Consider the following 14,952-nt stretch of genomic DNA (forward strand, 5'->3'; position numbering starts at 1 on the left):
CTGTGCAAAAATATTCGAGATATGATAGCTCAACAGGTGATTAGGTTGAAGAAAATTCCTACTGAGTTCAATCCTTCTAATATGGGTACAAAGGTGCTTACTGTTGGCAAGTTCAATACTTGCAAGAATCTGCTTCGAGTTGGAGCAGGCTAATTTGGTGATAATTATTTTTGTTGGAACGGTGATGAGCTTCTGTTGAATTGAATTTGAGGATTAGGTGGAGATATTTGATGATTTAATCCTCAAATTCATCTTGTAATACTGCTGTGATATGCTGCTAGGACTGGTGTTTTACAGCCTCAAGAGGTCAAAACGGTGCACTTCATTATCTTAGAAGTAAAGAATGGCAAAATGGTTATTTCACTTCATATTTTAGTAGAAAAGTGGACTGCTACGTGTCTTAATGTTATTGGTGCATCGGTTAAGAAGAGCGACATCGTTTTGAGGCAACACTTGTTATATATATATATATATAGTTTTATTTTTCATAAAAAGCCAAGAGAGGAAAATCAAATTTCCAACAAGTTGCAGAAAGCGGGAAAACTCCAAGAAATCTGTTTTCATTCCCTCGTGTTCTTTGTATGTAATTGATGTTCTTTGTGGGGTTCTATGTGAGCTTGATAGAGAACACAAAGTGAAAAGGATGTAATAAGGGTTTCGGGTTGTGAACATCTGAGTGATTCCATCCTTAAAGCCCTGTAGTTGGTTTCTGTAATAGTAGCTATTCAATAAAATAACAGAAGCTCTCTCTGGAGCAACGAGAACGTAGGCAATCTTGGTCAAACCTTGATAAATCTTCTTGTTGTCTGTGTTTGTTAGTTTTGTTTTTGTTCTCTGCTTTTCCAACAAGAATGATAAACTACATCCTTTTCCTGCTAGGAAACAATTACAAGGACTCATGTTTTCATTGTATAAGTTTTTGTCCCTACAATTTTTATCAAGTAATACTTGTTGTAAGAAGATATAAAAAGAGTTTATAAAACTAAAATAGAAAATTTTGAATATTTAAAATTTTCAATTAACATAGGGAACACTTTTTGTTTTGAAGAAGCAACTCTTAAAAGCTTTTTCAAGGAAAATAATAATCATAAAAAAAAAATTTAAATGTTATATCTATATATATATACATGATTAGATTTAAATAAAGTCTATTTTATGTTAATAAAGTAAAATCTATCTTTCATGACTATTGAAATACATCAATGATTAAGATTTAAAATTTAAAAACTAATTAAATATATTAAAATTTTAAATTTTAAAAATGATCAAATATCTATTTAATGACATACTAAAATCCTATTAAAAAAAATATATAAATCCTATACAAACATGATGATTAATAAATGCAATTTTAAATTTCAACTTTTGATGCAATCTACAGACTGAAAAAAAAAATTATATTGAAAATCTTATTTGATCATGGTTATATATATATCCTAAAAACAGTGCATGATAATCTATTTTTATTTTTTCTGTCAAACACCTTACAATGTACATTTTCGTTTGGAAACACTTTTAGAGGTCAAGAAAATGACCGAAACAAACCTCCCACTTACCATATATAGCTGGCAATCTTTGTCTAAGAGACTATATGTAACCAAACTACCACACCCAACAAACGCATAAAAAAGAAACCAATAGTAGAACTCCAAGGCCTGCCGGCCAAGTAGCAACAACTTATTGAGTTGACCTAGAAGAATTTCTATATTACGGAAAATGTGAATGGCGTATAGTTAAAATAAATAAAAGTTACAATTTGTTAGCCTCTTTTTTTTTTAACATTTCTTTCAGGAAATTTGCAATTTGCAAATTTACCTATCTTGCAATTCAATCATCAAAATGAATATACTAGGAGATAATAATGTACACAAAAATTTCCTATCTTGCAATTCAACCATCAAAATGTATTAGCCATCCGACCACTACGAGAATGTTGGATGAAAGAAAACCTCTCTTCATGCACCGTTTCCATCTTGTAAATAATTATAACAACAAACCAGCAACCACCGTCCAACTTTGTCCACCAAATATACGAATCACTTGTTTTTTTTTTTTTTGGTTTTTTTCTTATATGCAATGCCAAATTATGTGCATATTTCCTGATTTATATTATACCATCTTGTATTCCTGCATAAATCACATAAGCTCAATTATAAAGCATACAGAACCAAAGCTAAGAAGTTCTATCATGTGTAAGGTTTAATTATGATTATTATTATTATTATTATTTTCTTTCTATATTTCTCATTTGGGTAATTGCAGTTTTCTTTCAACAAAAAGAACCTTGCTAGCATAGACAATTTTGGTCCTCCTACAACTGCAAATCATTGTGCATGCAGACAGCCAGTGTCCTTTGTCTTAAACCAACACAACATTCGTTGTGTGCATAACTATGGTACTTGACATCTTGCAAACTAAAGTAAGTTCAAGTAAAGATCAATTGTTACATCCTAACAGCTATCTTTGCCCCATTTAACTACCTTGAAATGCCTGGGAAACATGTAATGGAAAATGGTGCACAGAGCCATTTCCAAGGTAAAATAACGAATCTTTGTTGGTCTACAGAAATAAACTGATTTTCAAGATGTAAAGATCAATTTAAGCACTAGTAAATTATTGAAGCGAGCATATTTAAGCTAGTTTGGCCTTTGACAAGATGGAATTTTCAAGCTTTCTCATAGAGGAACCTATTAATCAACAACCGATCCTGTGTTCAATCAACACAACAGGATCACAATCACCACTAACACTTTCTAAGTGATTACGTATGGCTGAGAAAGCCACATGGCCATGAGCTTACTATTACTAGACCGGGCTCATTTTAAGCCTGCAAGATCTAGGAGAGACATAGCACTTCAAGTAAACTCAACCTTACCATTCATAAACTAGTAAAGATTTCAGTGATCAAGTAGCAGATGGAGGAGACAGCGCTGCCCTATGGCGGAAGAGTTTTGCAAGTGCTCTTCGCTCACAGTCCTGGAAAAATTTAAGGAAAACAAGAATTTAACAAATGAACTTTTTCGGCAAGCACTGGCATGAAATGATGATGTTTCATGGCAACCTCAAACAGAATGAAAATACATGATTATAATGCCCCAAACATACAAGCGCATGTTATTTCATGAAAAATGATGAATAGGTTGGAGATTATTAAATTTTCTGCTCATTGTTTCTTCTCTCAGAAGAGCAAGATGCCCTTATACCAACTAAATTGAATAATTATTCATGCCCACCATACAAGGATCATTTGAAAATGTTCACTTGAAAAAATTTCAGAGATGTACCCTGCTATCAACCCAGTTCAATTGACTATAAGAGTGACTCTAGATTCTATGTTTGCCCTGGAGCACAATTCCTTTTAGAACCTATTAAAGGTCATAAATTGCATGCAACATACACAAGAACTAAAATGTGATCACTAACAGAAAATTATGTCCAAAATATCCAGGAAAATGCAATACCTTAAACATATTTAAGTAGAATGGTCGATCTGGATTCATTCTCTTCAATTTCAAGTAAGTATATGCAAAGCTTAGTTGATCACGAGAGGTAAATCGGTCAACTTCATTGAACCAAAGGCAAGAAAATAAATTTGACATTGGAGTATGTGCCCGGACTATAAAGGAGCCTTCAGGAACATCTGCAAGGAAAATGACACATTAGCACAGAGGAATAATAAAAACATAACTATCTGATGAACTTAATAGAAATCTTCACAATTAAGGAAAAAGCAAAAAGACACGCACAACTTGGAAGAGGAGTATTTGGGTCTGAAGGGTCAAATTTCTTGAGGCCATCAGACTGGTAAAAATTAAACTGTTCATCAATGGCCGTGTGGTTGTACTTATTTAGACGCTTATTTTGGAGTACTTCCTCCCACACACAGTGGCGATCATAATGATTTGAAATGGCATATTCTGATTTAGTTCTCCATAAGAAGTGTTCAATAATTAGCATCGGATCAGTGTTAAGTCGCATCTTGCTGTCAAGCCAAATTGAATACCTTGAAAAAAAGCATTGCAAAACAGAGAGGGAGGAGTTGGGGAGTCAGTCACAGGTTTACAGATTTTTAAGGACCAATATTTGGCCTAAACCTATATGGCTAGAACATGGTATAAGAATTACCTAGATAAAGGGAAAAGGCGATGCGATAAAAATTTTGGCACCTTTCCAGTCCTCCGCATGTCCTCATATGGAAAATTGCTCACAATAACTATTCTCCATAAGCCAATATTTCCTCCACCATCAGGAACATGCCCCTCTAATGATAATTTTGACAAGGTTTGCTTATCGACAAACATAACAAAACAAACATTTTTCTTTGAATATTCACTGATCTGCAGAAAATAAGAGTACTTTTATAATCACAAATGAAAAGAAACTTCCAAAATAAGCATATAATAGCTACAGTGACATATTAAAACGTTATTTATGTTTCAAGTAATAGGGTAGTAAGGAAAATAACTTACCCGTTTGCTCGTAGGTCTCCTCAAAAAGTCAGAGCTGCCAAAAATGCAAGAGGATACTGCAACCTTACACGTCCTCATGTATGCCTTGTCATTCTCATCTAAATCAAATCCAGTGTTTGGGTACCCTGGTGGGCCTTTGATAAAACCACAATGAAGAGTTTGATTTTTGGCATAGAAGGACTGTTCTCTTTCAAAAAGGGTCTGATGTCCTCCAAATTTAGGTTCAAACAAAATGTTTTGAGAAGGATTTTCTTCTTGGTCAATATATTGTAGAGAAAAGAGCGAAAAGTTCATGAATTCCCAAGGTTCAACAATATAATCAACTGATTCTGCTAGGGCAACTTCACAAGGAAAATCTGAAAAAAAAAAAATAAATAAATAATAATAATAATAATGAAATAAAAGTGTGCGTAAAAGGATTGAGTTACAGGGAAAAAGGTTGAAAAAATGTAGAAAATTCATATCAGAAATATATGATGAACACAGTGTCACATTACTGCAGAGATGAGGAAGAGCATCAATTGCATACATACAGCCAACACTCAGTAACAGTCTACTTTTCAAAGGACAATATGCCAATCATATTGGCTAGCTAGTTTGTAAAAAAATAGAAAGCAGATGTACAGTATGATAACATATGTAAAGTACAAAGTTATGTAGCAGAACCTTACAAGTTCTGATGCTACAACTTAAACCCTTTAAACTGGAATAGAAATTATTTTTGGTTTCCAACCATTCCAATCACCCCAAACCCCCATTATATATATGCATATATATATATATATATATATTAAAATCATCATCAAAAGGAGCACTTTATGTCATGTTGGAAACTTCTTAAAAGAACATATAAAATTATTTTGGACAGTGAAGCTCTCAAGAACAAATGTTGCAGATAATTAGGATATTGAAATTTATATAGCACAATTTACACCACTTAATTTGATAAAATAGCATGAGCCTATTACTCTTACGTTGCTTGCGGTGCTTGCTTCCTGGTGGTTTCCTTACACTAGATGCCAAAAGATCTTGTTGAACTTCCTGTGATACTGAAACACTACGTCCTTGTGATATTAAAACACTACGCTCTTGTGATACTGAAACACTACCTTCTTGTGATACTGAAACATTACCTTCTAATTTACCTGCAAGTGGAGAAATAACACATATATTATATAAGAGCTGAATCTCACATAATCTAGAGCAAACTAGTAACAAGTTGGTCTCATAGCATCTTTCTAATGAGCATTCTTGAGTTTGGCGAGTACAGCTACACTACCAATATCACAGATTGTAAAGGTACACAAACTGAAATGAGATAGACCGGGTCTTCAGTTTGATAAAGAATGTGAGCTACCTAGATTGTTGGGTGGCCTCTAACTTCCATAGAAAAGGGAAGAAATATATTTAAGCTTTCCAGGTTGCCAAAGCTACTGGGTTTTACAATTGGAGTGCATTGACTATCCAAGAGTGAAATTCCCCAAGGTAGTAATAAATGGTATTAACTTTCAGATTGACATTTTCATAACAATTATATTAAAGTACTGAAATAATGCACAGAACCCAAAAACCAAAAAGAATATAAAATTATGTAAGAAAAAGAATCAAAAAGTAAAAGGATTTTTGTTAGACATACACAGCAAGCAGAGCTCATTTCCACAAACAGAAATAGACAAATATGTAAACAGTTCTCCAAATCTTACCATGAAAGAGCAACTTTAGGCCAAATACTACCATGTAGAGTAGAAAAAGTGCTGCAAGCAGGAAAACCCACAGAGAGAATTTCTGCCTAGTAACACGACCAAATCTTCTTCCTCTGCGAACAACCCGAGAGCCATGTTCACCTGAGATAACTCTTCTCTCCGGTAACAACTCATTACTGTGCCTATGGAGACCCATTATAACGCAACTCCAACACTTTGTTCATTGACCAATTCATCTATGCAAAATTCAAAATTTTCAAAATGATACCGAATCGGCAAATCAGATAGACATATTGGCCTCCAAAACTACCACCAAATGTATCACATTACACTGTATATTCTATATATCTACCTTATATAGAAATTTTGATGAAAATTATCAAATTAAATTGCTTTAATTTGACCCAGAAACATTAAATCAAAATATACTTCCAAACTTCAAAACCCAGATAAGAAAAACTTACGCTTCGTAACCATGTTCATGCTATCAACCACTTTTCCGTAAGATCTAAGTCTCGCCGATGTTTGGCTTCCGAGAAACTCAAAAGAGTGGCCAGCTTTCCTTTTTTTTTTTTTTTTTTTTTTTTTTCCTTGCTGTTTTGGTGTCACAAAAATAGAAGAAGGCTTTGCCCAGATGGGTATGGGTGAATTAACACGCAGTTCAACAATGGCCTTTATTCTTCTGGGATCCTAGACAGTAATGAAGGATTATCGATCAGCCACTCCCACTGGCACTCGGTCACACAGAGCTCACACGTGTGGGTCCCTCTGAGAATTGTTCGGACAGTTCTCGGTGCCTTTTTTTGGACAAGACAACAAATGAAACGGAAAGTGCGATTTGAGTTACGAACAAACGACGTAGTATGTAGACTAAACTACGGTGTAGGGTTTCTGACCCTCTTGTTCAAAGTTTCGGTACAGGTGAGCATCGATAATTATAAAAATTTTAAAACATTTCTTTTGAAAATAAAATTTTTTATTAAAATTTTAATATTAATTTATTTAAATAATTAATTATCAAATTAATTATAAAAATATTAAATAGATATTATATTTTTTTAATTAATTTAATTTATAATAAAAATAACAATCATAAATACATTATTATTGATAAAATATGTAAAAAAATAAAAATATATATTTGATAAATTGTTTATTAATTAAAATAAAATAATTATTATAATTATATTATAGTTTATAAATATTATTTCAATATTCATATAACTCGTAGATAATTAAAAATTATTAGTATCTTTTTTGTTTTTATTTTGATATGTAAAATGTGAAAAATAATTATTAAAAGATATATCTATTTAATAATTTTTCATATAACTATTAATATACCAATTATGAGGATCTTGTATTAAATATAATTATTTTTTATATTTATTATAATATATTTTATTTTTTTTATTTTTATTTACTTAATATTATTAATTTAAATGTTATCAATATCAATTCTATATATTATTATATTTTCATGTTATTATTTTTCATTCTTATATAATCAATTATTAATTTATAATTATGAAATTCTAATTAATTCATCTTATACAAAATGTATAGCAACTATATATATATATATATATATATTATCAATGAATATAACTTATTAAGATTATTAAATTCAACTAACTTCATTTTGTTTATATCATTAAATATTAAAAAACAATTAAAATGTTAAAAAAAAATATATATCAGTAAAGTTAATTTGGTAAAATAATTTACTAAATATCAATAATATTTTTGAATTTTTTATTAAAAAAACAAAATTCACAGATATTTCCAAAATTTTCATAGAATTTTTCAGAAATTTACATGGAAATTTTTGAAATTTCAATAGATATTATGGATTTTTTAACCAAATTATTAAGGATTTGATATAGATATTTCGACATAAATTTCCATAAAAATTTTGATAAAATTTCAATGGATATTATAAAAATTATATCCATTTCCATTTGAAATCTAAATTTTATTTCAATCTTTTAAAAAAAATAAAAATTTCAAATTTTTTTTGGATATTTTAAACTTTATTTACAAGTACAACCAACACAGTGTAACAAAATAGTTTATGTACAGAAAAAATTAAAAATATAATTTCAAAAAATAAACAAAAAAGCTTTAAAGTGTTGTAAATTTTAGAGTAGAATAATAGATAAAACTTTGAATATTACAAACAGTAGAAAACGGCATAACAAATAAATGTTTTCAATCTATATATACTTCTTATTTTTAATTTCTCATTTTATTTAGTATTTATCGTTATTTATGAGTATATAGAAGTATTTTTAGCACCTATATTCTTCAAATATTAAGATTTTGTGTTTTGGTCGTGACTTATGTTTTAGCATTATGTACTTAAATTTTATTATTATTATTATTATTATTTTCCCATTTTACTCCCTTTATCATTTTTTCTATTTTTAATTAAATTTGAAGCATGTAATGCACTTATTGCAACATTATAACAATGTAATTTAAAGCAAAAAGGGAAAAGAAGAAAAAAAAAAAAAAAACATGTATGCTTGTTGCGTAACATGTGCTACACCCCCTCAAAATTATTAAAAATATATAGAAAAATGATTAAAGGTCCATAAAGTCTAAAGACTAAAATATCCCAAAAAAAAAAATATATATATATATATATATATATGAACCAATTCGCAAAATCTTAATTATACATAGGCATAAGTGGTACATAACCTAAAAGTAACACAAAACTCATATTTACATTGATACGAAAGTCTTTTTAAAGAAATAATAATAATAATATGAATGTAACTTAATAATAATAATAAGAAGAAGAAGAAGAAGAAGTAGGAAGGAGGCCATAATATTAAATAGTGGAATTAGGTATGGCAAAAATTTGTTTTGGAGTAGATATCCATGTGGAACACTCTCATTCCTTATTTAGATGGAAGCAACATTTTTGAAAATCTTCAATACAACTGTTGCAACAAATTAAGTTGCTGGTTTTTTATCACAAGCCAATTTCAGCTGCCATCTCATTTAAAATGGTCACCTCATGCCACATCATTTAAAATGGCCAATTCATATTTTTTTTAATTAACCAAAAAAAAAAAAAAAAAAGGAATTGAAAACCTGATTTCTGATGCGCGCCTTTCATGCCCCATTTCCTCCATTTTTCCATTTGCACGTTTGCCTTGTTCAGCACCATGTCTTCTCCTCCAAGATTCTTGGGCATTTATTTTCTTTCATCGACAAGCTTCAAAATTGCATTTGCCTATGTTAGTACACAATCAATCAAACCATGAAGATACTGGTAAAACTATTATTCTTACAAATACTTCTCATTATATTTTGTTACTCCTCTTTCTTTCTTCTTCTTTTTTTTTTTTTTTTTTTTTTGGGATTTTATGGTTATTCTTTCATTGATAAGCTTCAAACGTTGCGTTTGCCCATGCAAGCACACAATCATCTAAACCGGCAAAATACATGTACAATTGTTATTTTTGCAAATACTTCTTGTTGAATTGTGTTTTAAACTTTTTTGTCTTTTTATGATAACGCATTTTAAGTTTTATGGATATTTTTGTTGATTTGTTTATTTATTGTTAAATAAAAATCTAGATATTTTAAAATGGAAGCTTAAAAAATCTTTTATTTGCGGGTGTCTTGGAGCTATAACTGTTAATAAAAAAGAATAAAAAATAGGAGAACAAAAAAGAAAGAGGGCATTAATATCTTTATCATGTCAACTATTTTAATGAAAAATATTTTTCTTAATATATTCCATAATTCATATTTCAGTTGCCAATCGAAGCAAGTTCCAACCTGTCAGTATATTTGAAAGTAGAAACCCCTTTCTTTTTTTTTCTTTTTCTTTTTTTCCCCTTTATTTGGTGGAATCCGCAAGAATATCATTTCCTTCAAAAGTAGGTGGTGCCCTCATGGAATACAACTTAAATACAACTTAAGTACCAGTATCACTCATATACATAAATGACAATGTTAGAGACGCACTTTATTATCATATAAAAAATTCATTTGAAATTTATAGGTACCTCTTTTACTACAAGAAAACTCTCTAGCTTATCATTTCTGGTCACCTTTGTTAGTTTCAGTGCTTTCCTTGCCATTATTACATCATTATTTGATTTGTAATTGTAATTAAAAAACGCAATCAGAGCATAGTACATAAATACATTTGTTCCCCTTCTCTGAAAGAATATTTTTGATGATCAAATAATAGACAAATAAAAAAACCATTTGCCCTTTCTAAGAGAACATAAAAACAAATACAAATTAAGTAAGAAAGAATATGAGAGAAATAAAAAAGAAAAAAAAAAGCAAATGAAATATTAATTTGATAAGGGTGTATTCAATTTAGAATTTGAAAGATTTTAAAAGTTTAAAGATATTCGATTTAGATTTTAAAAGAACTTATACAAGTCCAATGATATTCAATTTAGATTTTAATAGATTTTATAAAAGTTTATTAAAATCTAGATGTATTCAATTAGGATTTTGTAAAATTCTTTTAAAATCTAATTGTATTCAAAAAGTCATTAATTTTAAAAAATGATGAATTTTAATGGATTTAAAAGGATTTTAATAGTGAAATTATGAATAAAATTGTCGATATAAAATTCTGTATTAATCCCAAAGATTTCATTAGATTCTTATAAATTGCTTATGAAATCTATAAAATTGCACAGCAATCCATCAAATTTTTTAAAATTTATAACTCATTTGAGATCTATTAAACTTTAAATTGAATACATGGTTTTTTTTTTTTTTTTTAAGGATTTAGATCATAACTAAGCTATTACATGAGAAGTGTTGCTGAATATTATTGAATTGATAGAAAATATCATAGGAGGAAGTGGAGATATGTTGCATATTATTGAGCGGATGGAAAAATCACAAGAGAAAGTGGAGACATGCATGATAATGCCAATTTGCACTCCAAAGAAGTCATAACTCATACATGTAAAGTTGTCATAACTCATACAAATAAAGTTGTCTTTTTTTTTTCTTTTCTTTTTTTATCTAATCAATATTATAAACTAATTGTTGACTTGAAATATTTTATGTCCATTATGGGGCTTATTTGATTCTTTCAAATATTAAAACTATATATTGGACATGGCAACTTCTTAAATGAAAGATTTTATGTTAAGCAAGAAATTTCTTGAAACATTTATATGTAACTTGAACTTGACCATATTTAGAAATGGCTTTCCTAAAATACTTTATTTCATTTGATTATATGTTACTCTCATTATATATTATTACTAATACTAGTTATTAATACTTGATTGTTTGAAGGGTAAATATCACAGTAGTCCTCTTGATTTTGTTTTTTTTTTTTTTAAATTTTTATAAATATTACATTCCTATTTTTATCTCAATATATCATCATTTTTAAAACTCTTGATAATAAAGTAGAAATTGACTTATTTACTCTTTATTTAATGAAATTCTTTTACTCATTCTTAAAAATAAAAACCAATCAAAATTAATAAATGAAAATAATGCGATAAAACTTATAATAAACTCTTTTTATCTTTTAAGAAAAAAATATTTTCAAATGTATTCTATGTGGATAATCTTAACTCTTAAAGTTGTGGTTGAGACAATTATGGTTATTAATATATATAACTTGTTTTTTTTTTTTTTAATAATAAATTGAGGAGGATGAACTTGGCACAACATATAGAAGATTGAGTAATTTAGTAGTTTTATATGAAGTGTGTATCTCTCTCTCTCTCTCTCTCTCTCTCTCTGACGTACACGTGTGTGTGTATGTTTGTATGTTTGTTTTAAACCATTGAAGTGAAAAAAGGGAAAAAAAAATCTGGTAAAAAAAATAGTAAATTGGTCAAATTCTAACTCTATTAGTAAAAGTTTTAAAAAATATGTTATATTGAAACAAAAAGTAAAATGTGAGGTTGATATTTTTCATAATAGGAATGTAAAATTGAGAAAATAGCAAATTAGGGGTACTATAACGATATTTACCTTTATTTAAATTGAGACTTCTCTTTCTTTGTATGTGTATATACATTGTTATGAAAAATATACTAAGTGTTGAAGTTAGGTATAGCTAAACAAGAACTCAATTTATATATGATCAATATTATATTCTAATTATGCATTTTAAATATTTTATATTTGTTATGGGACTTATGTGATTCTTTCAAATATTAAAACTATATATATATATAGGTCATGAAACTTCTTAGAGGAATGGTTGATAAAAAAAAAAAAAAAATTGATGAAGAACTAAAGTTGGGGATCGAACTATATTGTGAAGATGAAGCTTAAAAGTTATGTAATAATTATGCCATAAATAAAGGTTTTGGTATTCATAGAGGCAATATGCAAAAAGATGCATAAAATAATATCCAACAATGGGATTGTTTGTATTTTAACGAAAGAGTTTTATCCTGATAATGACTTATGTGAAGTGAAAAAGTTAAAAAGATTGTATACAATGACAGATTGTAAAGCTTTAATTCGATTTACTACGAATAATGATGTATGGAAGATGACTTATTTCATTCTAACTCATAATCATGAATTTGCCAATTCGGAAGAAAAACAATTTCTAAAATCTAGATGAAAAATACCAAAAGGTCATGCACGTGTTATTAAATCTATAGTTGATACAAGTCTACGAGCAACAAATTCATACTCATACTTAGCAAATGAAGTTAGTAGTGCTGAAAATGTTGAGTTCACCAAGAAGGAATATCAAAATTATTTACAAGGAGAAAATGACAAAATGATATGTAATTTAGTTTCACTTCAAAATATATAAGATAACACGATTGCGAAATTCAACCTTGAAAACCATTTATGGCTGAGTAAGCAAATAATTTTCGATGAAAATGGTTTTCAACTTTTTGTTTTGATGCATTCTTAGCTAATAATAGATCCACCAAAGGAGTGAGAGTGAAAATAATGTTTTCCATCAAATTTCTATAAAAACCATGGGTCTCATAAATTTTAATCATCATTACAAAAATAAAATAGAAGAATTGCATATTGCTAAGTTAAAAAACGATTTTCGTTATAGGAATAGAATGCCTCATCTTTGATTAAGAAGTGAAATCTGTAAGCATGCAACTAGATTCAAATTATTTAAAAATGAGCTTATGGATTGCTTTGGGATAAGGATAAATGAAGTTAGCAACAATAGCAATGATTATATTTATAAAGCATTTGAAGAAGGCAAAAAAAATGATATTTTTGGTTCAATTTAATTCTCTTACTTTTATAATTTTATATTCATACAAGTTATTTGAATCTATGGGAATGTTGTGCTGACATACCATCAAAGTACTAGATTCAAAGAATTTTACATGCATATCTACCTAATACGTAATGAAAGATGGAAATTATGATTTATCTAACTTACCTTATAGAAGAAAAAAAATTGCTCAATCATTGTGCTTGAGTGAATTGATGTATGAAGGGAATAATGCATTTAATATAGGTTCATTATGTGATACAGGGGTAAAAATCTTCAAGCAAAAGTTAGTAGAAGCCATGAAGTTACTTGAAAATGATGAGGAAATTACAAATATAATGAGAAATATGAATGAAGGAGATAATCAAATCAATTCTCCTATACAATAATTAAATCAATTCTCCTATGCTTTCTAATGAGTGATCGGTTTTCAATCTCCCTATATTACAAATATTTGGATAAAAACTAATTTGGAGAAGTAAAACAAAAAGAAAAAATGAAAAATAAAAGTTGAAAATTCGTCTCAGTCATCAACACCTAAGACCATGGCTTTTGGTATTTAAAATTAATTATCCACTTTATATTTTTTCTTCATATTTTTTAAATTACCTGCAATTCAATTCCTTTTTAGCATTTTGCTTCTAATGTGAGAATCAGATTGAGGATATTAGGAAGAAAATGAGTTTTACGTCTTATGTAATCAATTTCATATATATTTAACAAACAAAAAAAAAGTTTAAAGCTGAAGATAATACTACTAAATCTTGTTTAGGTTGCTATGCAAAAACTTCATGCTACAGCTGCATAAAACCATTCGTTCGCATCAATTCTTCATTAGCCTAAATTTTATTTTGGTGGCAAAGCAATAATGATCAATCAATGACTAATGATCTATCTGAAAGAATCACAAATGCTTCATATCAATTATCAACCATTCATACAAGTTAGGTAAATTTAGGGAATTAAGTCAAAGAGTTCAATACATTGTTCCTATCATTTATGATATTAATTGCGATAATAATAATTAATTTTAAATGAAATCTAATATCAATCTTGTTGTGGTGTAGGATTAATATTTATATACTTTCATCAATTTCATTTTTTTATTGCTATTGTTGCAGGTTAATGTAGATGCTTATGTTTTTAGAAATATTAATGGTGATGGTAAATTTGCAAGTGATCATATTTTTAAGACTATGCACCTTAATCTTAAAAAGAATGGTAAAGAAGTCATTAACTTTGCCAAATCTTGATTATTTAATAAGAGATCATGGGATATAAATATATAAATATAATAAGAGATCATGGGATTTGAATATACAAGTAAACTATAAACATTGTTATTTCATCTGCTTCTATAAGTGAAAGTATATAATATTATTAACATTTGAAACTTTTTAATGATTACATAAGCATGACCAATGAATTTCTCCAGATAAAAAAAAAATAATAATAATATCAACGAATTCACTTAAGTCTCCTTTTCTTCTTGTAACATATATCTTTTCTTTTTTTATTTTGATAGAATACCTTATCCTTATATTTCTCAATTGGAATA

At 28.5% G+C, this 14,952-nt stretch overlaps 1 protein-coding gene across 1 annotated transcript; it reads right to left on the bottom strand.

Moving 5' to 3' along the window:
- Positions 1-2,040: 2,040 nt before the first annotated feature.
- LOC107428974 (probable hexosyltransferase MUCI70) lies at positions 2,041-7,072 on the bottom strand. The gene is made up of 9 exons (XM_016039582.4): positions 6,637-7,072; positions 6,173-6,408; positions 5,444-5,614; positions 4,470-4,825; positions 4,126-4,337; positions 3,747-4,003; positions 3,462-3,640; positions 2,876-2,976; positions 2,041-2,127 (listed from the first exon to the last, which is right to left on the bottom strand). Exons 2-8 carry the CDS (start codon positions 6,366-6,368, stop codon positions 2,905-2,907), a joined length of 1,443 nt encoding a protein of 480 aa, XP_015895068.2. The 5' UTR covers positions 6,369-6,408; positions 6,637-7,072; the 3' UTR covers positions 2,041-2,127; positions 2,876-2,904.
- Between the last annotated feature and the right edge of the window lie 7,880 nt (positions 7,073-14,952).

This window comes from Ziziphus jujuba, chromosome 12 (assembly GCF_031755915.1).
Source record: "Ziziphus jujuba cultivar Dongzao chromosome 12, ASM3175591v1".
NCBI lineage: Eukaryota > Viridiplantae > Streptophyta > Magnoliopsida > Rosales > Rhamnaceae > Ziziphus > Ziziphus jujuba.